The 27,443-nt window shown below is 38.8% G+C and overlaps 1 protein-coding gene and 1 non-coding gene across 3 annotated transcripts in view; one reads left to right on the top strand and one right to left on the bottom strand.

Moving 5' to 3' along the window:
- Window positions 1–27,443, top strand: part of PRKG1 (protein kinase cGMP-dependent 1) — a 1,170,280-nt gene that overhangs the window by 1,088,366 nt on the left and 54,471 nt on the right. For both annotated transcript variants that reach the window (XM_029061208.2, XM_029061209.1), the window contains one exon: window positions 17,268–17,364. In XM_029061208.2, the coding sequence (XP_028917041.1) occupies window positions 17,268–17,364 (97 nt within the window). The remainder of the gene's footprint in view (window positions 1–17,267; window positions 17,365–27,443) is intronic.
- On the bottom strand, window positions 24,839–24,976 carry LOC114810422. Its single transcript, XR_003758122.1, has one exon. It is a non-coding gene; the product is annotated as a small nucleolar RNA SNORA7 (small nucleolar RNA).

The following is a 27,443-nucleotide window of genomic DNA, read 5'->3' as shown; positions in this document are numbered from 1 at the left end:
TATGTTAAACATTCTTTGAGGTCATTTGTTCAATAAGGCACTGATGGTATTCTATATTGGGATATAAACTGAATTTGGGAATAAAGCTGGATCTCAAGGATTGTATTCATTTGAGGAAGAACATTTCCAGATGATAGAGGCTGAAAAGTCAGAATCTACAACAAATTGTTTGGAACTTAAAAGAAGCCCCAAATTTAGAATGAATTATTAACTTCTAGTGAAGGAAAATTAATGAAAATAGCAATGTTACCCCCAGTTTTGAGCCTAGTGATAGCACTGAACTGGTAGAAAGAGACCTGCATTCCCCCCTTGCTCTTCTACCAACTAGCTGTGTAACTTCGGGCAAGCCCCTAACCTCTCTCTCTGGCTGTTTCCCTATTTGTAAAATGGGAAAAATAATTTTGCTTAGTCCTACTTTCCCGAAGTGGTGTGAGAATTAAATGAGTTATTTGGCATGAAGGTATTTTGATTTCTCTGAAACGAAGGTGTCTATAGCCAAGGTATTATTTGCTAAAAATAGTATTGTTCAACTTTGAAGGAGTCTCTCAATGAAAACAGTGGACCAAGATTCAACTTCTAGGATTAATAGCCCTAAGTGAATGTGAAATTTAGTTTTTACTATTATTCTTCTGTTAATTCCATATATTGGTATTGAATTTAAGCAATTTATTTTATTGAAATCGGAAATCATAATTTCTGTGTTAGTTTTTAACTATATGTTTTTAATTTCAGATCTCCTTCCCCTTCCAGAGGAAGTTAGCGATGCCATAGCTTTAATGTCTGTTTTAGCTGCAACTCAAATGGTCACTTTCTGTTAGAAAATCTAAACCAGGTGGTATGCAATTTCTCATGATTTGGAATTCTTTAAAGGCAAGTAAATTTTAAGTTCAAAGCAGTGATCGGATAAGCAGACTTCATAGTTCCAGTCTCATTTCTTTGAATGAAAAGAAACCCTTTCTTTTTTCATGCAATTGTTTGAACAGCAGTAGCTTTCAATTGCATATTTACCACAACCATAACAACCTCATTTTCCATTGATTTTGTTTAAAAATCCAAATATTTCTGTTTTCTGATTTGGATTTTCAAGAGAAAGTAAAGTAAAACAAAATGGTAGCAGCTAAACTAGGAATTAAAGCCACTGCACTGTTGACCTCAGAAGGAGCCTGGTCTGGAAGAAGGAGACCTGAACTAATTAAAGATTCCATCTCCAGTTCTTTTAGAAGACATCCTTTCAGTAGAGAAAAAGAAAAATCTACATTTCCAGCCTTTTCTATCTTTTAAAATTTATGGATTTATAGTATTTTTTTTTCTTTGAACCTTTGAGAGGGAACATTACTACATTTCTACTTATCAAATAAGATCCTTCATATTCTAACTGATGGTATTTCTGTCATGTATAGGTTCTAGATAGTAATAGGGCAGCGGGTAGTATAGACAATATTTAAGGACACATTGAACATCTGCCAGGAATGTTTAAGAATCACAAGCCAGATGTTTCTACACAGTACTGAAAGGAGGAGGACTAAGCAGAAAATACCATTCCTACAATAGGTGGATATCAAAAACTAATGTCAGCAATTTTTATCTTTCCAGCCATTTGGTGTCTTTCGGGTACTTTTTTCCTCATTGGCTTAGAAAATATTTCAATACAATATGATTGTATGGTGTTAGCAGTCCCACAGATAAATCCGTGTGACATGCCAGTATGCTTTGATAAGTCCTAACAAACTCAATGGAGCTTTCATGTGCAACTATTTTCCTGTTGTCATTTATCAGTAAACTAGCTAAAGACCAGACCTTCTTTTTCTCTTCTTTGATTGACTTCAATTAATTTATAAATTCCATCTATGGAAGATTTCCACTGAAGAAATGCCATTGGGGGAGCAGGTATAGACATTCATCTTTGAATCATGGGAGAATTTTTGCTAAAATGTTTTTCTAATGATCTGGCCATGGCATGCAGGTACAAAGCCAAATAATTTTTTCAACAGTGGATTTCAGAGTCTCCCATTAGGTAAACCTTAGGTGTTGATTCCAACACCTAGTTCAGAATCTCCATCTTCCCTGCTTCAGATAACACATTCCCCACTTGTGGTTTCTGAACAGCTCTTGGGCTTCTTCTCTGAACTCTAGTGAACCACGAAGACACTCCAGAAGATTGAAAAATTATTTTAGAAGGATTATGGTGTGTATGTTTATGTTACAAATTCTGATCACTGTGACTCTCCTCCCTTTTTTACCCAAATATACTTTTATTCAGTTTTGGTTTTTTTTGGTAAATGCCTTTCAAGAATCTGTTTCCAGGCATTCCTAGGCTCTAGATCATGATGGTTGAAAATAAATCCTTGTCACTCTACTCCTATATATGGCCCGAATCAGGCTAAGAGCAAGGTGGTCTCTCGTCTGGGTCCCCAACTCTCAGGGCATAGTAGAAGGTAAGGATCTCATGCAGAACCAATATACAAAATTTAATCTTTTCTTTCATCAATGCTTTGAATCATAAATTCCACGGTCTCTAAGGGTAAACCCCATGTAATGGAATTCTTGCAGGTATGGTTTTTAGAAAATTCTCTACCTCTTCAATATAGTAAACATCCTTTTTGTAAATTAAGATGACATCAGGAATTAAGGACTCTATTCATCAATGTTCCTCTTGATTAAAATTCATAGTTTTTAATTTAGTCCACCCAGTTGACATTATTCAATGTATGCAAATTAGCTCAAATCCGGTTCTGAGAATAACTGATTTTTATAATACTCGCTCATAGGGTCACAGATGCTCTAAACATCGGAAAACATGAATTTCACATGGAAAAAACATAAAAGCCTAGTACAGTCAATTGTGTTTGTGAAAAATTATATGGATTAATTTCAGATTCTTTTGCTGAAAACTTCATTTAAAGTATTAAAAAGTTACATTTCAGTGTTGACAAAAGCAATACAACCCTTTCAGGTTATTATTTCTAAAATTTGTGCTGCCACTGAAGAATATTTTATTTGCTAATAGATTTTTGATTTTTGATTTTTGATTCACTCTCACTGTCAAATTTAAATACTTTATTATATTTTCTCTAGCTTTCTATTTGTAAAAGTTGACAAACCTCACATACACTAGGAATGATTTACATTTAAGAGTCTCAGGAGCTTTTGCCAATCAACAAAAAGAAATCTGAGGGTCATCCCAAAACTTGGCCAATTCCTACTGATATTGATTGTTCATGGCTTTTCTTTCTCCCTATTAACTAAGTACTTTGCTTTAAATTGATAAGTATGCATATGTGTATATGTGTATACATATATAGTTTATATATATACTACATATATAGTTAGAGAAGCAGCGTGGCTCAGTGGAAAGAGCACGGGCTTTGGAGTCAGGGCTCATGAGTTCGAATCCCAGCTCTGCCACTTGTCAGCTGTGTGACTGTGGGCAAGTCACTTAACTTCTCTGTGCCTCAGTTCCCTCATCTGTAAAATGGGGATCAAGACTGTGAGCCCCACGTGGGACAACCTGATTCCCCTATGTCTACCCCAGCGCTTAGAACAGTGCTCGGCACATAGTAAGCGCTTAACAAATACCAACATTATTATTATTATAGTTTGACACACCTAAATTATTGGTTTTATGATCTTGAATGAATATGCTAAAATGATATTAATTATCAGAAGTAAATTTTGTCCTATAACAATAGTAAATTAAATGACAGAGGATTCAAAATTTAGGATTCCAGATTGTCATTAAATGTAATACCAGAATTAATTTGTTCCTCACAGAACCTTGTCCATAGTATTTGAAACAGATTAAATATGTTCAAGAGAAAGTCTTATTTTTTAGGCCTTTAACAACTGTTGTATAGAAACATAAATTATTCATTTAATTATTTTAAAGACTAAAAATTACTGAGCCTGCATTTTAGCATAAATAATTATTACTTTTTAATAATTCTGATCGTTTTTGCCCTTTGTTGTGGTATATTTCAGAGTACTTTCTGCAGTAAATTCTGTTCCACATTAACAAATGGCAGGTACTATGTGGATCTTATGCATGCAAAATGTTCCATAAAATCTCCTTTGAGAGCATGTATGTAAGGCTGGAAGTGACTGATATTTTAGAAGAACTAACTGGGTAAACAAAAATGCATTTGCTTTAGTTTTTTATAACGAGGTGAAAGAATGATTCATAACAACCTCCATCCAGTGGGAGAATATGTAGGGACGGGTTCTATTAGAGAGTGAACTGTTATTTGCCTTTTTGACAGGTGCATACTTCTCTGCGTCTCATAGGTGTCATAATTTACTGTTGGTCTGAGAAAGTTCCCTGTGTGGCTTTCCCTAGGGGCTGACAAGTATATACATGTTTTCTTTGCTTTGTTTTGTTTTTCTTTTTTTTCAACACAAACCACACCCTTAGAATTTGACCAACGCCTGGTGACAGAATTTCATTACTTTATAGAGAAGGGATTGGGTAAATATGGTTTTGCACTCTGCAGTCCTGTCCATAAAATACTGAACAGAGGAGAAATGCGTCTTACAGCATTTGTATTTCTTCCATAAAATGAGAAATAGTGGAAAGAAACTGGAGCTGGTGAACACAACCAGAGTTTAGTAAGTCTATTTTACCAAGGCCCAAATTCCCCCACCGGCTTCTCCCTAAAATCAGCCTCTCTTTGGCTAATCTGGAATATCACAGGAAGAATTACTACACCACATTTTCTTCCTTGCCATGGTTTCTAATGATTGAACTACAATTTCACAGTAGCTATTCATTCCAACAGTCTCCAAATATACCTGGTGTTGTCAATGGAACGGGTATTAACACAGTGGGAAAACAAAAGCAGCTTTCCCATAACCTTAGTCAATCAATTAATCATATTTATTGAGCACTTACTAAGTGCAGAGCACTGTACTAAGCAATCGGGAGAGTACAACACAGAAATGTAACGGACACATTCCCTGCCCACAATGAACTTACAACCTAGAGGGGGAGACTGTATAAATGAATAAATTACCAATATAATAATTATGGCATTTGTTAAGAACTTACTGTGTGCCAAGCACTGTTCTAATGTACATAAGTGCTGTGGGACTGGGGTGGAGGTGAATAAAGGGATTGACTCAGGGTGACACAGAGGGAGTGGGAGTGGGAGTCATTGAAAATTCTAGATTAATATAGATGATCAAAACACTACCTCATTATATATAGAATCCTTTTTTGTATTTGGCGTAGCCCACACTCAAGCAGTGACCCCTGTGTACACTGATCTTGATATGACACACATATCCTAATCAGATGGAAATCACCTCTGGAAAGTCTGAAGGTGGCATATCTCTTCTCCTCTGTGTCCATTCTGTGGGCTGGAGAAGGAAATTACAATTGTTTGGTTGGTTCCACATTTTCATGTCAACAATTGGTTTTATCGTTATTTTGTTATAATTTAATTGATGCCCGGAATGTTGATGGACCAATATTAATCAACGGGATGAAACCAAACTGAACTATTCCATTAAAATCCATCTGTTAAATTTAGAAAATCTCTTTTGTATCGGTTACAAAGAAGTGTTCAGAAAAAAAATGAATAAGGAAAAAGATATGTCCCCAGGTTTAAAAAAGAAGTTATGTTTAGTTTACTAAAAGAGTGGTTCAAATGATTTGCTAAAGGCAACCACAGTCCTTGCTTTGGTATTTAAAAGCTCTGGGTTAGTACCCAGGATCCCAACATCATGCATTTTCTCAAACTGTACTGGAGCACTTGTGAACACAGGAACACAGGAACATTAGCCGGATGAGGAAATGATATAAGAGAGAATGACTTCAGTTTTGCAGATACAGATACTCATATGTTATTAAAAAAAGCAATTAAAACATTTTAATTTAGACTAAAAATTAATTATCCAATACCACAACCACAAAATGTAATAGATGACACTAGTAAAGAGTTTCCTGCCTAAAGAAAAAGAGGGAAAAAACAACCATTTAGGGTTTTTTTAGTCTGTATGACTTTGTGGGATAGTGATAACATGGTAGATGCAGCAGCTTTGTTCTAAGCTCAGTCAGTGTTCTTCAGTCTTCATCAGCTCCATTAAAAGCACTGGGTATTCCCAGAGAAAGGCGCTCTTCTTGAATGGAAGTAGCTATTGGTTATACAGAGAAGCAGCATGGCTCAGTGGAAAGAGCCCGTACTTGGCAGTCAGAGGTCATGGGTTCAAATCCTACCTCTGCCACTTGTCAACTGTGTGACTTTTGGCAAGTCACTTTAACTTCTCTGTGCCTCAGTTTCCTCATCTGTAAAATGGAGATTAAGACCGTGAGCCTCACATGGAACAACCTGATTACTCTGTATCTACCCCAGCGCTTAGAACAGTGCTTTGCACATAGTAAGCGCTTAACAAATACCACCATTATTATTATTATTATTATATGTTACCCTAATGTACCATGACTGGGACCATTCTAATTCTTTTACCCCTGATACAACCTTTGAAGTGACAGTTATGGTACAGGAGGTAATACAACATGCAAAAACATGTTAACCTCCAAAAATAACCATTGTTTATGTAAGTGTTCCTGTGTCATTTTCCAAGAGGCAGGTTGGTGTTTTTGTAGTGCGTTAATGGTGTATTTCTTGATAATAATAATGAAGTGCTTACTATGAGCCAAATGGTTTACCAAACAATGGGGTAGACATAAGATCATTCATTCATTCAGTCGTATTTATTGAGTGCTTTCTGTGTGCAGAACACTGTACTAAGCACTAGGAAAGTACAGTTTGGCAACAGATAGAGACAATCCCTTCCCAACAATAATCACATCATCATCATCCTCAATAAGCATTATTGAGTGCTTGCTATGTGCAGTGCACTGTATTAAGCACTTGGGAGTATCTTCTAGACTGTGAGCCCGTTGTTGGGTAAGGATTGTCTCTATCTGTTGCTGAATTGTACTTTCCAAGTGCTTAGGACAGTACTCTGCACTCAGCACTCAATAAATATGATTCAATGAATGAATGAATACAATACAACAGAAATGGCAGACAGACACAGTCACAGGCCCAATCTAAAGGGAAAGAGGAGAATGGATATTTTAAACCCATTTTACCAATATTTAAATTAAATTAAATACTTAAATTTACCCCATTCTTAAATTGCCTGCCGAGGTCAAATCCTTCTCTCCTGAGGCTGCTGGCAGGCTTTGGGCAGCAGTCAAGTCTGACTACCATAATAATTCTAAACTGCTTGCCCTTAATTGACAATGTATAAAAATAATGCTAAATCTTGAATTAACAGTGACAGTTTAGCAGTGAAGTATCTAATATTACCTAGCTCATGGCTCACTTAGTGAAGAAGCAGTGTAGCTACGGAGAAGCACTGTAGCTCAGTGGACAGTGCCTGGGCTTGGGAGTGAGAGGACATGGGTTCGACTCCCGTCTCTGCCACTTGTCAGCTGTGTGACTGTGGGCAAGTCACTTCACTTCTCTGTGCCTCAGTTATCTCATCTGTAAACTGGGAATTAACTGGGACAACCTGATGACCCTGTATCTACCCCAGTGCTTAGAACAGTACTCTGCACATAGTAAGCGCTTAACAAATGCCAACATTATTATTAATGCTGAACCCAGGAGAAAGGATAAAACTGTTTCATTTTGCTGGTTTACAGTGACAGTTGCCTGATGTTATGATCACCAGCAGAAAGATGCCTGATACAAACACTATACATAGATCATTTGAAAGAAATAGCATTCCTTTCCACAGACTGTCAACATGTGTTTCACAATGGGGCCAAGTTTTACATTCCAAATCTTGCATTCAGTTTCTGTTCACTTAATAATAATAATAATAACAGTGGAAAGAGAATGAAAAAAAAAATCTCATCTAAACACAGAGAATTTTTTTTCTACACTTGGACATTTTTCCTGTCGGCATTATTTTTATGACAAAGTAATTTATTTAGAGCCCAGTGTGGGAAAATAATTAATTTTGGAAATAGTTTCTGAAAAGATGTTTCAACCAATTCACTTAAAAAATAAATAGAACAGTTGATTACAACTCATTTTTTAGTTGTTGTTGCTACTGTTGACTTTAAAATCCCTAAAGTGCTATTTCAGTACCTTTGTTGACTATTGTTCTTAGACTTCTGCTTTTGTCCTATCACATTTTACCAAACTAAAGCACATAACTAGTGCCTTGAAGCAGAATTGGATTCGTCATTGGTAAAAGCAGTGAGATCATTGTTTAGTTGCAGTGAAGTGCAGATGGTTGTTGACTGACAGTTGAATTGTACAGGAAAATACAGAGGATTAAAATAAATGTATTAATCTTGTCTCTTTTTGTGACTATTATTATTTCAGCTACGAATTTATGTCAAAATATGAACTATTTCATCAGATCTTTACTTACTTTGATTTAACCCCTTTATGATAGCTTCTTACTCCTTCAGCTTAAATCTGAAAGAAAATATATGTAAAGTGGGGCTATGTATTCCAGTGAAAAGTCACTAGAAATTGAAGTTCCGCTTCTGCTTCTGACAATGATAATAATAATAATAATAATGTTGGTATTTGTTAAGCACTTACTACGTGTAGAGCACTGTTCTAAGCCCTGGGTAGATACAGGGTAATCAGGTTGTCCCACATGAGGCTCATAGTCCTCATCCCCATTTTACAGATGAGGTAACTGAGGCCCAGAGAAGTGAAGTGACTTGCCCACAGTCACACAGCTGACAAGTGGCACAGCTGGGATTCTAATCCATGTCCTCTGACTCCCAAGCCTGGGCTCTTTCCACTGAGCCACACTGCTTCTCATATGACTCAATGACTCATCATGTGTTCTTAGGCATGCGGTTTAACTTTCCAGACCTCAATTTTCCTATTTTCCTATTTTCCTATTTTCCTATTTACTGATACCTTCCTTATCTTGATTCAGGGATTATAAGAGTATGATAAAATGTTAATCCTTGGGAAAATAATGATTATTAAATATTTGAGTTATCATGTATATTTTCTTCAAAAAATTAAAGAAATAAACTTTTGCAAGGAATAGTTGCTGCCCCTCCTCAAAATGAATTAACATTTTATGATCAATTATAAAACTAATTTATTTTGAAAATATTCTCTAAATAATTGATTCATCTTATTTTAGCATAAACTACATTAGCTGTTTTTGGAAGGATGGACTGTTAATCTAGCATCTCACAATCTCAGATTTTTTCAGTTAACATTGAAAGTGTGATCTTTCCATAGATTAACAGTACCATGAAATAAAGACCATACACCAAATATGCTTCATTTCTATGAACTGAAATTGTAAAAGTTAATTTTGATTAAATTAAAGACACAGAGTTCTTTGATCCGAGGTGATATTTTGGTCACAAAGAAGTTACCTTGGTTATGTTAATATTTGTATGCATTGGTTATTTGGGAATATAAAATTTGCTATGCATGAAATAATTCACCCCAAAGCCTTACAGTATAGTATTATGGAATATGCTTGCTTTTCAATAATTAGAAAAAAGCTGTCTTGGTATTGCAAAAAAAGCTTTGCACATGTTCACCAATTGTACTGATCATATTGATTAGAAAAATTATTCTCAGTTCAATGAAAAATGAAATGATATTGTATTCTCTTTTTGCGGGAGAATGGACTTATTAATATGTAACCTCTTCTTTGAGGGATGTGGACACTGACTTTTTGACTATTGCTTATTAGTACTTTATGGAATTGCCACCATGGTTTCTATCTAATCTTCATCTTTTTGTTGGTGTAAACTGGCCAATCATGTTTGTCAGTTAATGATGTGAAGGAGTATATCCCTGTCTTTGTATGAAGAAGGAGGAATGGAAACATGACACAGGAAATAGTGCAAATAAATATGGCAAAGCCATACCCCAAACTGAAACTTTAGTGAGTGGACCCATTTTCTCTACCCTAAACAAATTCAATTCTTTCAATTGACTTGGAATAATAATAATAATAATAATAATAATGGCATTTGTTAAGCACTTACTATGTGCCAAGCACTGTTCTAAGTTCTGAGAATGAACAGTGGGCACTGAAGTCTTTGAAACTGTATTGACTAGTAAAAAGGAACTGAATTGGGCAAATTCTTTGGTAGGTGGGGGTTGCTTTCAGGACATCAGCATTCCATGTGTTGGAGAGTTTTGTTTGAAGCCTACAAAATTGAACTTAATGGAAGATATGAGTATTTCTGGAGAGATGACCCCGGGGTATGTGAATGGGCATTTTGATTTTGGGGCACTGAATCTTGGTTGTGGTTTATTTAAAATGGGATTGGAATCACCTTTCTCTCTTGGGAGCTAGATATTCAATCAATAAGTGGTATTAATTGAGTGCTTACTGTGTGCAGAGCACTGTACCAAGCACTTAGGAAAGTACAGTTAATCTGATTTGGTAGATGTGATATCTGCTCACAGGAAGTTGACAGTGTGTTCAGAGAAGCTCCAGTTTCAGGGAAGAACATGAGAACAAACTTTTGTTTTGCCCAAATGTCCTCTATGGTTATTCAGTAAAACTGACCCAATAGAGTTGGAATGTATATCCTGGAGCTTGAAATTACTGGTTTGCCTGGTATGCTCTCCTTTCTAAATAATATCGGGCTATTGCCACTTTTGTTATATGCCCTCCTATATCATTGTACCTACACTGTGTTTAGTAAAATGAAAATGCATTCTACAGCTTTTTGTGCCATTTGGGATTTTGAGGTTTGTTACTAGCTGTAAAGCCACAAGGAAAAAAAAAAGAAATAGAGGAGGATAAAATCAGGCATGCTGGTGGGGAGAAAATGTTGTTTGGGTCCTTAATCAGAGTGAAATGGGCCTGGAGTTATGAGGGCCGAAATAGGCACCAAGATTGAGTGCAGCCAACTCTGCATTTGTGGATTGTCCAAAATTCTTGCTTTTCTTTTCTATTATGGTTGACCTTTAAGTAAATGCAGGAGAAAAAGGTGAAATTCAATTCAGCCCATTTTGCTATTTGTGAGTAGATGTTTCGAAATTAAAAGCTGAAATGAGATTTATGGTAATGATAATTATCTGTTGGCATCAAATTATCCACCCCAACCTTCAATTTTTCCTATTCTGTCCTATTCCTCTTTCTCCCTCTACTTCCCTTATTTCCCCTGCAACTCCCTACACACATCATAGATAGACCAGAATCAATGGTCTTGTTTTGACTACTGTCTGTATTACATCTCTTATAGTCAACCTGGTCCTATTTATCCCAATTCCTTCCAGGGCCTCAATGAGTCAATTATGTTTCAGTTTGCTCATTATCTCTTTGAGGTGACTGAGGCACCATGTAGGGCTGTGGCTCCTGGTTTTCCAATTATTTTAATTTTCTTGCCTAGAATACTTGACCAGAACTAAGTCACAAGTGGACTGATTTAATTTTATTCAACAATATGCTATAGGCCTAAGGAAGGCAAGGCAACTCTGGTTATTACCAAGTAACCAGCCTCACTCCTAATTCAGTGTTCTCTAAGTCACATCACTCATTCAACATGAAGCTCATAATTAGAATGCACACAAAATCTAATATGGATAATGGTAGTGACTAACCAAGTTGCCGATTAGAGGTAGTGAATAGTCTCCTCATATGTTATTTCTATGTTAAAAACTCAAAGAAAGGTTTGGGTTTTTTTACAATGAAGGAGAAATATTTCTGATTTAATATACTTTTATTGTAGCAAAGGAAGCATTTAATTCTCAATATTTGGGATTTAATATGCATTTCCCATCAGCTTGAACATTCAGTAATAATTGAGGAGGTAATTATAAACCAAAAGAGAAAGAAACCTTTGTGTTCATTAGAGCCTTAAGTTAGAATCATCTCAACTATTGAACAATATTGACCACAAATAGCTTCATTTTCATATCTCATTTTCTACTACTTTGTTTCCATGTTTAACTTCTGGCTGAACATTAGACAGGGTTCTTCTGTGACAAAAAAAATAAACTGTGGTTTTCTAAATTACACACAAACTCAGCTTGTTAGATCACCATTTACCCTTACCTCTTATGGTTCATTAAACAACCAATGATATTTTTTGAGTACTTACTGTGTACAGAGCTCTGTATTAAGTGCTTGACTGTTCAGCAATTGATCAATCAATGTTATTTATTGAGTGCATACTACGTACAGAGCACAGCTCTAAGCACTTGGGAGAGTACAATACAATGTGTATTAGCAGACACATTCCCTACCCATAGTATGCTTAAAGTCTAGAGGGAGAGGCATACATTTATATGAATAAAAACTGTCATCCAACACCAAACACCAGACTCCTCTAGAAGTTTGAAATAATAACAGTGTACAATTTTTATGCTGTATTGCAAAATATTTTTCACAACCCAATTTGGGAAAATTAGGGAATATTTTTCCCACAGCAGAAGTCTTTTATACAATCCACAAGCTGATAAAAGTAAATTTGATTGTAGAAAAAAAATCTGTTGTACCCATGTCCTTGGCCAAGTAATGCTGCTGCAATCTTTCTCACAATTAGTTTCAGCCTTACCATATGTTACTATATAGTGAAGTCAGTCCCTTTAAAGGACGGGGCTTGTATTCTTGAAGAACACTATCTTAAGGAAAATTTGCATTTTAGGATATGTTCTATGACCGATGCTGGTCATCTGCACAGAACTGTTTCTTCCAGGACCACATTTTGTTCATTCCAGTCAGGCTTGTATTGCTAGAAGACTGTTCTCTAATTCTTCCATTGTATTCTATTCAAAACGTACTGTGAAAATATGTGCCTGGGAACTGACCACTCTGGGTTTCCTTATGCTTTCATTATTTTACAGTATTTGGTACAGTAAAAAAAAAAATGTGTCAAATTGGTAAGGCATTCTGTTGTCAGTCAACGTTAGAGAAATTTATATAATAATGATGGCATTTGTTAAGCTTACTATGTGCAAAGCACTGTTATAAGCGCTGGGGGATACAAGGTGATCAGGCTGTCCCACATGGGGCTCCCAGTCTTCATTCCCATTTTCCATGCTGCATCATTTATTAACATTGTCATATTAACAAATGACAGAGTGATATCTTTGACTATTTATTACAATCCATTAATTCCTATTTCAATCAGTGGTAACCATAGAATGATTTTCCCAATAAATATTTCTTTAAAAATGCAATTACCATTTTATAAGAGAAAATAATGCACACTGTCCTCTTTGGCAGGTGGTACACCAATTCAGTGCAGGATGCATACCATAAATATATATACAGTGTATACATATTAAACACAATACCATATATGTATGATATACTATATGTATATATATGATATTGAAGTGCATAATATGTGTCAGGCATTTGAGTAGGTAAAATATAATCAGGTTGGATACAGTCCATGTCCCACATTGTTTTTACAATCTTAATCCCCATTTTACAGAAGAGGTAATTGAGGCACAGGGAAGTTTAGTGGCTTGTCTAAGGCCACCCAGCAAACAAGTGGTGGAGCTGGGATTGGAACATGTCCCAGGATAGATCTAAATATCCCAGGTCTCAGGATTTTTGTGAATAACAACAGTCTTTGCAATTTTCCAAGAACTACTTGATTGTGGGTCACTCTTTAGATGTCTTCTGCTTCTCACCCATTCTTCTTGGAGCACCCAAATCAGACAGAATGTATGATTCTGCTTATGTTCCATTATGATCCATTATTATGGGTCACAGTTGACCTGATTTCCAAAATTATGAGATTGGGTGTCAGGGTCAGTGCAGATCTGCAAGAATAGTAGTGATTTAGTGACAGCAGTAAAAAAAAATATGAAAAAATAACCCCCTCCCCCCTAATAAATAGTTTTCCCTACAGTATTTGTGAACTACTTTGTAAAAAGAACAGGGTAAAGGGAAAATACATTTGGTTCTGTTGAATTTTGAATCCTGTGTTATCCTGTCACCCCTTTATAGTGAAATGTGAACACAACCAAATCAAGCACATTCCTTCCAGTTATTGCCCCCTATACCTAACATTCCTTTCCAAACTTCTCGAGAGTTATTTACACCCACTGTCTCCACTTCCTCTCCTACAATTCTCTCCTTGACCCCCTCCATTCTGGCTTCTGTCCCCTCCACTTCACAGAAGCTGTCCTCTCTAAGGTAACTAATGACATTATTCTTGCCAAATCTGATAGTCTCTATCCTAATCCTCCTTGACCTCTCAGCAGCCTTTGACACTATAGACTACCCTATTCTTCTTGAAAATTTATCCAACTTTGGGTTCATTGACACTGTCCTCTCTTGGTTCTCCTCATATTTCTCTGACCACTCCTTCTCAGTCTCTTTTCCAGGCTACTCCTCTGCCTCCCACCCTATGACAGTGGGGCGTCCCTTAAGGCTCAGTTCTGGATCCCCTTCTGTTCTCCATCTATACCCACTTCTTTGGAAAATACATTTTCTCCCATGGCTTCAACTACCATCTCTATGCAGATAATTACTCCCAAATCTGCATCTCCAGCCCTGATCTCTTTCTCTGCAGCCCCTCATTTCCTCCTGCTTTCAGGATACCTCTACTTGGATGTACTGTCAACACCTCAAACTTGCCAAAACAGAAATCCTTATCTTCTTGCCCCAACCCTGCTCTTCCCCCATCTTTACCATCACGGTAGACAATACCAAGATCCTTTGTACCTCAACAACCTGTAACCTTGTCCCTGCCCTTGATCCATCTCTCTCATTCAAGCCACAGATTCAATCTGTCACCAATTCTAGTTGGTTTTATCATCACATCTCTAAAATCTGTCATTTCCTCTCCAACCAAATTGCTAATATGTTGATCCAGTACTTAACCTTTCCCATCTTGATTAGGATATCTGCCTCCTTACTCCTCCTCCTGCCTCCTGTCTCTACCCACACCAATCCATACTAGATCCATACTGCATGGATCATTTTTCTAAAACAAGTTCAGCCCATGTCTCCCCACTCCTCGAGAACATCCAGTGGTTCCCCATCCATCTCTGCATCAAACAGAAACTCCTTATGATTCATCAGCTTTAAATCACTCAGTCCACTCTCCCTTGCTTACCTTTCCTCTCAAGCAAAAACTCCTCACTCTTGCTTTCAAAGCTCTCCATCACCTTGCGCCTTCCTACCTCACTTCCCTTCTCTCCTTCTACAGTCCACCCTGTTCACTACGCTCCTCTGTGCTAACTTCCTTCACTGTGCCTCGTTCTTGCCTGTTCTGCCGTCAACCCCGGCCCACGTCCTACCACTGACCTGGAATGTCCTTCCTCCTCACATCCGCCAAACTAACTCTCTTTCCTTCTTCAAAGCCCTACTGAGAGCTCACCTCCTGCAGGAGGCCTACCCAGGCTGAGCCTTCCCTTTCCCTCTGCCCTTCCTCCCCTTCCAATTCCCCATACCCCCTTCCTCTCCCCACAGCACTTGTGTATATTTGCATATATTATTTATTACTCTATTTTATTAATGATGTGTATATATCTGTGATTATATATATCTGTTTTGGTGGTATTGATGCCTGACTACTCGTTTTGTTTTGCTATCTGTCTCCCCCTTTTAGACTGTGAGTCCGTTATTGAGAAGGGATTGTCTCTATCTGTTGCCTAATTGTAAATTCCAAGTGCTTAGTATAGTGCTTTGCACATAGTTAGCACTCAATAAATACGATTGAATGAATGAATGATCTTCTACTACAGCCCAGCCCACACACTACACTCTTCTAGTACCAGCTTACTACTGTGCTCCAAACTCATCTATGTCACCGCTTACCCCTTTCCCACATCCTCTCCCTATCCTGGAACTCCCTCTGCTTCTATGATTGCCTGACCACCTCTCTTCCCACCTTCAAAGTATTATTTAGGTCACATCTCCTCCAAGAGGCTTTCCCTGACTAAGCCCTCTTTTCTCCTGCTCCTTCCCTTCTGCATCTTCTATGCACTTGTATCCATGAATTTTGGGCATTAGACTTTCTCCCCACTACCAACACCATTGCACTTATGTACTTATTTTTGAATTGTAACATAAATTATTCTTTTATACTAATGTCTGTTTCCCCCTATGGACTATAAGCTCATTGTAGGTAGGGAATGTGTTTGTTAACTCTGTTGTACTCTTCCAAGTGCTTAGAAGAGTGCTCTGCACATAGTAACCAGTCAATAAATATGATTAAAGATATTATGCTAATAGGTAATACAGCACAAATTCCATGTACCATTCAGAGGCCAAATGATCCTTACTTTCCTATTGACAAAATGAGAAAACAGGCACATTTCTTTCATCCCCATCTGATTATATAATCATTTTATAAATGGCATTTCCTCATCTTATGGTGTACCAAATGCTGGTTAAGGGCAAAGGTTGTACTTGAATTTTGTAAATATATCAATATCAGTCTTTGTGGGTGGCTGAATGGTTATGAATAGATTTCAGGAAGTTACAGTCATCTTCATTTGTATGCCTTCCTAGCCTTTCTAAAAATACCATAGTCCTCACTAAGGAGACATTAAAAGGCTTGCATTCACATGTACACTCAAGGGAAGCATGTTTGGCAGCAGGCACGTGTCTGATTTGCATATTGGTTTAGTGAGACCTCCAGAGGCAGCATTCTAGGCTCCTAAACACCAACCTCATCAGAAACCTATAGATTGTAAAAATACTGGGACCAACCAAGTGGGATTATCTGCTACAAGTGAATTCGTAAATAGGAAAGCCGGGAAGATGCACTTTTCAGGAATGTTAATATGCGTCTGAAGTCATTCATTTCAGACATTTGCACACCAGCCGTCAGCTTATCGGATCTGGTTTCATAAAACCTGGCTGTGGTTTCTCTCCAGAGACTTTAATGATCTTCCCACTTTCCATAAACATTTATAGAAACTACTGGCCAGCCTCTGGATCAGGGAAACTTATATGAGAGACTCTACCTACAAAATTCAGAAAGGAAAAAAAAAAGAGACAAAAACAACTCAGTAACTCAGAACTCCCAAGAAGACTCATAGAAAATGTCAAGATATACTTTTCATTTGATAGCTGGAAATAACGTTTGCATGACTGATATACAGTGGGTACTTTGTATTTTCCTACCTTGAAAAAAAAGTGCAAATATATATTAGTCTGCACAACTGGGACCAACCAAACTATGAGGGTGAGAAAACACAGACTCTAAAAGACGAGATGGAATTTAAGCAGGTAAACCCAGTTTCACAGTCATGCCATTCGGGTACAATGGTACGTGGTGCTCATGTTTGCAGCTCTAAGAAATTTCCATTTTTTCGCATCAAAAAATCCAGATATGAAGCTGAAGCTGCCTTCTTCGCCAACCTGAAACTTTCTGATTTCAACATCATTGACACCCTTGGAGTTGGAGGTTTCGGACGAGTTGAACTGGTAGGTAAATCTTTTTTTTCTTTTAATTCCTTTGAAAATCACTTTTATGTTATTGTTCCTATCTTTTAATAATTGCCCAAATCAGACCAGAAGTTCAAAGATTTGATCGGCTAAAGTAAACAGTGGTCTATCGTAACAAAAAAGTAACCCCTAAGTTAGCTTTCCCTAAACCTTCTGGTACTAAATGAAATGAAAACAAAACTACCTGATTGTTCCGAAGACATGATTTATTGTGCTGTTGTATATTTCAGTAATGTTTAGTTTTGTTTTTTTATCTCACTGATGAGAAATAATCACAGAAATCTCATGGCTAAATAGACGTACTGTTATGCTAGTAATAGATTTATGTAGAAGGATGGGAAAAATCAAAGTATTTCAGGTTATTCAAATTTTGAGATTCTTGCAGCCGAGCTAAAAGAAGGAGATAAAGCATTTATTTACAGAGCCTGAAACACAATTCTGGCACCACAGCATCCTGTGTTTACTATCTTGTACTTGATGTTTTAAAATCATACAATAATGACATTTTCAGTAGCAGTTTAAAAGCTATAAATTATACCACAGGTCTCTAGACATTTCTATTTGTTTAGATCCAAATAACTAATGCTACTATTAATATAACATAAATATAAAATTCTAGTTTCCTAGTGCCCCTTTCCCAGTATGTGTGAGTAATACAACTATATTTGTAAGTAGATATTAATTTCTATCTCTGGGATGGCCGTGGAGGAGTCCCTGATATCCTACACCAGTACAGTATGTTTGGAACTTCCTAAGGTTTTGTGTGTAGTTCAGTCAACAGAGTTACTGTTGCCATCCAAAGCATGAAGGAACCCCCGCCATAAAAGTGGTGGGATCACAGCACTATTTTTATATTAGCTCCTTAGCGTTTCCATTGGAACACCAAGCCTGTAGTGCTAAGGGTTACATACTATCAGTATGTCCACAATAAATATGGTTTCAGGAATTAATTCTGGGCTCCCGTCAGCAAATAATTTTGTTGAAAGTGATCTATTTAGCAAGCACCACTATTTTTTTATGATTTAACTAGGTTCTCAGGGACCCTGAGATGAGGCACCTCTTCAAAGTAGATAATCTTTTAGACACTCATGCATCTCCAAAAAGAAAAATACATTCTGTACCTTTAGGTAAAAATTGATCTTATTTATTCAGCTGAGTGCAAACCCCAGAACATCCTTGTGTTTCATTGAGTGCAAATTTAAGCATTCAGATAAAAATAAAGGTTCATAAGTTTTACCAGAACCTGTTTATTTAAAGTTTGCCCTCCTAGGTCTGCCTTTAATTCACATCACATTATCAGATCACATTGGCATCCCCAAACTAACACACATAAATTGGCCTGAGGTAAGGTGCATTTGGGGAAGGATTATTCTTGTGATACTCTTCTTCTTTATGAGTAGAATTTGTACAAGGCTAATGTAACCCTTGGTATCAAACCAATATTACTTGGAAAGCACCATGCAGCAAGGGAGCCTCACACACAACTCTTGACCCAGAATCTGCCCTATGACCCCTGATGTGAATTCATCCTCCTAACTGACATAACACTCTGGACTTTTCTAATCCCCAAATAAGCTACCACTACCCAGCAGGTTGGCAGTAGGTGAGAGGAGGAGCGCAGAGCTTCCAGCATTCTCAGGCAGAGCTATCAATCAGGCCGACAGCAGCCCAGCCATGAAGCACAAACACACCAGCTGCTAGCTAGAATGTTATATCTGAACATGCTAAAGCCAAAAGCTCTCAGCCACTCCTGAAATATTATGACAAAATGTCCTGTTTACTGCTGAAAAAGGCGATAGATGTGTTACAACTGTGAAGAAACATGTGGCTCTGTTATTTTATTTGAGAAACGAAAGTCCATTTTGCTCTGTGCCAAATTGTCCAATTAAAGATAGTTACGCTTGAACTTTCAAGGCCAACTCTATTTTCAGTCTCGCACTTTAACCTTTAATTATGTTTATCATATAAATTCCACAAGCCCTCTCCCCCAGCGAAAAATCACAGAAGTGATTTGTGATGAAGAGTTGAGAAGAGGAGTTGTGGAATTAATACGATAAACAGAATTAAATAGTATGTACATATACATGCATGTGTGTGTATACGTGTGTGCGTGTGTGTTTAAAAAAATGAGTTGCTACAGAGGAAGAAACTCCATGATTGAACTCTATTTTACTGAGTTTATTCCCAAAAAGTTTCAGATAACCTTACAGAACTAGTGTCACTTCAGTTTCCACAGAGTCAATAGATTTTTTTTTTTCCAAGGATTTAGTTCACTGAAATGTTTTTGGAGCAATCATTCTATAAATATCATAAGTTTAGGGGACAGCATCACTAACTATTAGGTTCTATCTGTAGCAAGTGAAGGGAAATGCACTTTTATTGTTTGCCTAGGATAGAGGAAACTGTGATCCATGTGCCTATGGCACACATCCACACTTGCAGATAGTGCAGTCCAAACTTTCAAAGGAATCAATCAAAAGTGCTTATTGAACACTTACTGTTAGGAGCACCACACTAAGTGCTTGGGAAAGTTCAACAGAGCAAGTAGACATGATTCCGACCCTCAAAGAGCTTATACTTAATTAGCTCATTCTCCCCTCAATGTCTCCATTCCTCCCCCATTAGTCGGCCCGCCACCTAAAACTCAACATGAGCAAGACTGAGCTCCTCATCTTCCCTCCCAAACCCGGTCCTCTCCCAGACTTCTCTATCACCGTTGATGGCACGACCATCCTTCCCGTCTCTCAGGCCCGCAATCTCGGTGTCATCCTTGACTCGTCTCTCTCGTTCACCCCACACATCCTATCCGTTACCAAGACCTGCCGGTTTCACCTCTACAATATCGCCAAGATCCGCCCTTTCCTCTCCACCCAAACGGCTACCTTACTGTTACGGGCTCTCGTTATATCCCGGCTAGACTACTGTGTCAGCGTTCTCTCTGACCTCCCTTCCTCCTCTCTCACCCCGCTCCAGTCTATTCTTCACTCCGCTGCCCGGCTCATCTTCCTGCAGAAACGATCTGGGCATGTCACTCCCCTTCTTAAACAACTCCAGTGGTTGCCTATCAACCTCCGCTCCAAACAAAAACTCCTCACTCTAGGCTTCAAGGCTCTCCATCACCTTGCCCCGTCCTACCTCTCCTCCCTTCTCTCTTTCTACCACCCACCCCGCACGCTCCGCTCCTCTGCCGCCCACCTCCTCACCGTCCCTCGGTCTCGCCTATCCCGCCGTCGACCCCTGGGTCACGTCCTCCCGCGGTCCTGGAACGCCCTCCCTCCTCACCTCCGCCAAACTGATTCTCTTTCCCTCTTCAAAACCCTACTTAAAACTCACTTCCTCCAAGAGGCGTTCCCAGACTGAGCTCCTCTTCCCCCTCTACTCCCTCTGCCATCCCCCCTTTACCTCTCCGCAGCTAAACCCTCATTTTCCCCTTTTCCCTCTGCTCCTCCACCTCTCCCTTCCCATCCCCACAGCACTGTACTCGTCCGCTCAACTGTATATATTTTCGTTACCCTATTTATTTTGTTAATGAATTGTACATCGCCTTGATTCTATTTAGTTGCCATTGTTTTTACGAGATGTTCTTCCCCTTGACTCTGTTTATTGCCATTGTTCTTGTCTGTCCGTCTCCCCTGATTAGACTGTAAGCCCGTCAAACGGCAGGGACTGTCTCTATCTGTTGCCGACTTGTTCATCCCAAGCGCTTAGTACAGTGCTCTGCACGTAGTAAGCACTCAATAAATACTATTGAATGAATGAATGAATGAATAATTTCCATGTAATGCAACCTATTGATTGTGCTGTGCTTTTGTCTCTCTCATCACTGACCTCTTCCTCCCTACCTCCTGTCTGGAACTCTTTCCACCTTAAAATCAGACAAACAACTACCCTCCCAATCATCAAAGCCCTTCTAAAATCACATCTCCTCCAGGAGGTCTTTCCTGATTAATTTCTCATCTCCCCTCCCTGTTTTCCCCACATCACCTCTTCAACACTTTTCTGTCACATATGCAAATGAGTCCTCATCCCCTAAGCAGTTGGGTACTGACTCTGCCCCCTCTCCACATAGCACTTATCTTTAAACTCTGTTTCTTCCTCCTTTCTGAAATGTACTTTAGCGTTTGTCACTTTGCTAGATCCGGGCCAGGGAGCTCTGTGCAGAATAAGTGCCCTTGGCCTAGTGGAAAAAGCCCAGGTCTGGGCATCGGAGGACCTGTGTTTGAATCCTAATTGTGTCACTTGGCTGCTCTGAGACCTTGTGTAACTTACTTCACTTCTCTGAGCATCAGTTTCCTCAATGGTGTTAATCCCGAACACTTCAATTATGAGCACCATGAGGGACAAGGCCTGTGTTTGACCAGATAATCTTGTATCTCCCATAGTGTTTTGCACATAACAAACAATTAAAAATACCACAGTTAACATAATATTTAGTGACTGGTTGGTTGATAACATGTATATACTCAATGAATTTGTTAAGAAGCCTTAACTAACATTCTACAAACAAAATATTGCCACTGAATAATCTCAGGAGAGCTAGTGGCCAAGCTGAAAGAACATGCCACTTTCCAGTCCTGCATCTGGGAAATTATAACATCTCAGAGTCCCTCAGTGCTAAAATTGCAATTACTTCCATTGTTAGAGCATCATTTAATGAATCAGACAAGAAGCGAGCTGATTAGAATAGAGATGTTTTGCCTTTACACAAGCATCATTATGATCTGCACTCAAGAGAAAGAGAACTAGAGGACATTTTTATCCTAATTATACTTGGAATTCAGAGTTGGCTTTAAGCACTTACCTAGTTTGAAAATTAAAAGTTGATCAGACACATCTAGATGTTAAGCTCGTTGTGTATAGGAAATTTATCTACAAACTTGGTTACACTGTATCATTCCAAACGCTTAATACAATGCTCTGCATAAAGTAAGCGTTCAGTAAATATGAGGCCATGGATTTGGGGGGTTTAGGCCAAGGAGGAATAGAGAATATTGAGGATGCTGAAAGTAAGAGGCAGAGGAGAGAAACAGAAAAAAGAAAAAGGACTATAAGTAGAGTGGGGTTTTAGAAAGAATTAGAAAAAAATGTATTCGTAAGTATATCAGCTAAACACCAGCTTTCTCAATGTGTTGAGCTATGATCATTTCTAAAATGAACAATACCCTTTTAATTATTTAGAACACTTCTGATTATCTATATGTTTTTATCCCCTATGAGAAAACAGCGTGTGACAATAATTTAGGTGATATCCAACATAAATTGTTGTTTTTGATGATGCCTCTTCTCCTATTAGTCGTAATTACCACAGTGTTTTTAATTTCCCTTGGAAGGGCAATTCCATATTTTCTCCAAGGTTTCATGCTCTTGTTACAAGGATAATTTGGGCTTTTGTAAGGAGAATGGCTTACTATCATTAGAGATAGTAAGAGAATATTGCTGGATGTCTACAGTAAAAGCTCCTTTAAGGCAGGGATCATGTTAATCAATTCAATTATATTGTTACTCTGCCAAGCGCTTAGTAGAGTGCTCAGCACACAGTAAGGACTCAATAACTACCACTGATTGATTGAGTTGTAGTGCATTAAAACCTAGTGCTCAAGCACCTCTGCCCATGTTTCCCACAATAAGGATATTATTATGGGATCCATTCTCCCTGATTGATAGTGGTCAGACATAGTACCCAGGACTCACAGTTTAAGCCAGAGAGAGCTTGGGTATTTAATCCCCATTTTACAGGAAACTGAGACACAGAGCAGTTAGATGAATTACCCAGGGTCACAAAGGCCAGTTAGAACCTAGTCCTGTGCTCTTTCTATCATACGATATTGCTTCTCATATAAATTGGAGGGCCTGCTGTTAGCTCTCTGCATAAATAATTGTCCAATTAATTTGGGCATTATCATCAGCCCGGTTTCAGTATATGGAACGAGACAAAAGCCTGTTCCCCTTCCATATCCTTGGATCAAAGATGTATTTCTGAAATTACTTACTTTGCAATGTACTAGCCACCAAGTCTTCCTTCTTCATAAATATTAAATGCAAAAGAAGCTTTTGATGCTTATCACAGAAAAGCATCAAGAACCAGACTAAGGTCTTTGTGGTTCTAGGCCAGAGGCTGTTTCCTGGGCCCTGTTTCCTGGGCCACACCTTCCAGAAAGTTCAATCCTTCCAGCTTTTCTTGGAGTACTTGTAACTTACTTCCCCTGAGTTTGTGCCGCTTTCTCTGACACTGCTCATTTTTAACTCATTTATAGATTTATCAGAGATAGGTTTCAGGGGGAAAATATTGTTGGAGGACCCCCAGTGGGACCTCCACAGATGGATTTAGCTCCCTAACATCTGTATGGGACTTGGGCAAGTCACTTAGCTTCTCTGTGCCTCAGTTCCCTCATCTGTAAAATGGGGGTTAAGACTATGAGCTCTACGTGGAACAGGAACTCTATCCAACCTGATTTGCTTGTATCTATCCCGGTGCTTAGTACAGTGCCTGGCACGTAGTAAGCACTTAACAAATACCACCACTACTATTATTTGGACAGCTGGATGGAGTACCCACTTAGAATGGTGGATTAGGAATAGTTGTCATTACTGACCTTTAACTAAAGCAGTCCTAATGGTACTGCCAATATTTTTCTGGGGAAGCAATGTATTATTTTAAATATGTTTATTTTGAACAATATATTCCTAAAAGTAATATAATGCCTGAAACCACTAGGTAATCCTTTCTCAACTCATACATGAGGATATCAGCCATTCAGCTATTGTCTGACATTTGGGTGTGGTCTGGGTCGATAGGATGGCATGCATACAATGCAGGGATTACAGTGGGTCTCATCCTCTAGGGACATTACAGTGCTAGTGCATGCGTCTCAGGAAAGATGGTGGGCCAAATAAGTAATTCTCAATTCTTTGAGGATTAAAATGGAATTCCTTTTGGTAGAAAGAAGCTGAATTATAGCAGGCACCTAGCGTGATAAGTACTGTAATGAAGAATATTAGCTTTTAAGTGCAGCAAGGATACAGCTCCAGGTAATTAATCAAATCTCAGAGTAAATGATCACAATGCTCCTTTTCAGTAATATGTTTGATGTTTCTAGCCAGAATTAGAAGTGTTCCACTACAATAAGTGGGATGACCTTTGGTTATCAAGAACTGCTCTTTTGCTTCATATTTTCTGGGGCAGGGTATAATTACCATCGTTTTAATCTTTTGAATGTGAGAAATAATCTTGTTTTACCTTATGCTTTGAGTCATTTCTGACACATAGTGACACCATGGACACATCTCTCCCAGAACAACCCGTTCTCCACCTGCAGTCATTCTGGTAGTGTATCCATAGAGCTTTCTTGGTAAAAATATGAAAGTGGTTTACCACTGCCACCTTCCATGCAGTAAACTCAAGTCTCCGCCCTCGACTCCCATGCTGCTGCTGCCCAGCATGGGTGAGTTTATAACTTGTAGCAGATTGTCTTCCACTTGAGTGCCACTGCCCAAGCTAGGAATGGAATGGATAGGCCTCTGCTTGATGTTCCCTCCTATAGCCAAGACTGGTAGAGTACTGGAAACTCTCCAGGTGTGACCCTGAGAGGGGATGAGAAATAATAATGAATGATAAATGTGCTATTTGTTAAGTGATTACTACATGTCAAACACTGTACTAAGTGTTGGGGTAGATACCAGACCATCATACTGGACCGAGTTCATGTCCCATGTGGAGTAGGAGGGAAAACAGTCTGTCATTATAAGGCTACCTTGCTATAAAAAATGATGAGATCTAGGACTAGACTCAGGACTCTTAGTATTTGACCAAGTGAAATCCTGACAATGACTTTGTTAGTTATAGAGCAAGCAAACATAAATTGCTGACAAACAATAGGTTCAAGAATAGGAGCGTAGCTATAAATGACAAAAATAAAGTAGGGAATGAAATGTCATCAATTCTGCTATATCATGAGTTTTCACTACATAGGACCTGGGTTCTAATTCTGGTTCCACCCTTTGTCTGCTATGTGACATTGGGCAAGTCATGTAATTTCTCTGTACCTCAGTTTCCTCATCTGTAAAATGGGGATTAAGACTGTGAGCCCCATGTGGGATAAGGAGGGTTTCCAATCTGATTAGCTTGTAGCTGCCTGGCACATAGTAAGTGCTTAACAAATACCATAAAAAAATACAAAAACAAAAACTACAGTTTGGTTAGAATATGGTTGGGGATTTGATAAACATTCTTCTGGTAGCATGCACTTGAAAGGAAAGAATGCAGTCCATGTGGGAATAAACGGTTGGACCCATGGTATTGGTCAAATGGTGTGCACAATATTAAGTTTTCCTTAATGTGGGATTCCTCAGGAACATAACTCTGACACTATTAGAGAACAGACTGTAACCAACTAAGTGCTAAATTGGCTGATGGGTGACTTGCCCAAGAGGAGGGGAATACCTCTCAAAAGAGATAACTTTTAGGAGGGCTTTGAAGAGGGGGGATGGGGGACTTGAACTAATGAATTTAAGGAAGAAAGGAATTCCATGCATGCAGCATAGTGTGAGCAATGGATCATGGACAAGAGATTCATTCATTCATTCAATAGTATTTATTGAGCGCTTACTATGTGCAGAGCACTGTACTAAGCGTTTGGAATGTACAAATCGGCAACAGATAGAGACAGTCCCTGCCCTTTGATGGGCTTACAGTCTAATCGGGGGAGACAGGCAGACAAGAACAATGGCAATAAATAGAGTCAAGGGAAAGAACGTCTCATAAAAACAAAGGCAAATAAATAGAATCAGGGTGATGTACGTCTCATTAAACAAAATAAACAAAATAAATAGGGTGATGAAGATACATACAGTTGAGCAGACGAGTACAGTGCTGAGGGGGTGGGACGGGAGAGGGGGAGGAGGAGAGGGAAAGGGGGGAGAAGAGGGTTTAGCTGCGGAGAGGTAAAGGGGGGGTAGAGGGAACAGAGGGGAAAAAAGTGGGGAGCTCAGTCTGGGAAGGCCTCTTGAAGGAGGTGAGCTTTAAGTAGGGATTTGAAGAGGGGAAAAGAATTAGATTGACGGAGGTGAGGAGGGAGGGCGTTCCAGGACCGCGGAAGGACATGGCCCGGGGTCGACGGCGAGATAGGCAAGACAGAGGGACGGTGAGGAGGTGGGTGGCAGAGGAGTGGACCGTGCAGGGTGGGTAGTAGAAAGAGAGAAGGGAGGAGAGGTATGAAGGGGCAAGGTAAAGCCTAGAGTGAGGAGTTTTTGTTTTGAGCGGAGGTTGATAGGCAGGCACTGGAGGTGTTTAAGAAGGGGAGTGACATGCCCAGAACGTTTTTGCAGGAAGATGAGCTGGGCAGCGGAGTGAAGAATAGACTGGAGTGGGGCGAGAGAGGAGGAAGGGAGATCAGAGAGAAGGCTGTCACAATAGTCTAGCCGGGATGTTACGAGAGCCTGTAGCAGTAAGAAGCTGTTTGGAGATCTGCAAGTGAAATAGAAAATTATCTTGGGTGAAGCAAAGAGTGAGATAGGATATAATAGAAGAAAGTAAATAAGAGGGAAACCACTAGTGGAGCGCTTCAAAGACAATAAGTAGTAGTTTCTGTAATAGTTTATGGAACAATGGAGAGGAAGCGAGTCGGGAATGTGTCGCTGAAATATAGCAGAAGAGCCAGCAGGATTGAAGGAACTACTAAAAGTTAAAGGTAAAGAAAGGAAAGTTAAAGGTATTGTAGGTCACAGATAATTCCAAAGTTGTGAGCAACAGAAAGCAGGTGAGGCCTACTAGATCCATAGCATGGCCTAGTAGAAAGAGCACAGTCTTCAGAGAGAGATGATTTGGGTTCTAATTCTGACTCTGCCAATTGGTTGCTGTGTGAACTTGGACAAGTCACTTAACTTCTCATTATCTCATTTGTAAAATGAGGATTAAATCTTCTTCCTTGCAATTTAGGCTGTGTCCCCATGTGGGACATGGACTGTGTCCAAGCTAATGAACTTGCATCTACCCCAGCGCGTAGAACCGTACCTAACACATAGTAGCCACTTAGCAAATACCATTAAAAATAAAACAAACA

Source organism: Ornithorhynchus anatinus, chromosome 3 (assembly GCF_004115215.2).
Source record: "Ornithorhynchus anatinus isolate Pmale09 chromosome 3, mOrnAna1.pri.v4, whole genome shotgun sequence".
In the NCBI taxonomy this organism is placed as follows: Eukaryota; Metazoa; Chordata; class Mammalia; order Monotremata; family Ornithorhynchidae; genus Ornithorhynchus; species Ornithorhynchus anatinus.
The sequence above is the reverse complement of the archived record's forward strand: the minus strand, read 5'-3'. Positions and strand labels throughout refer to the sequence as shown.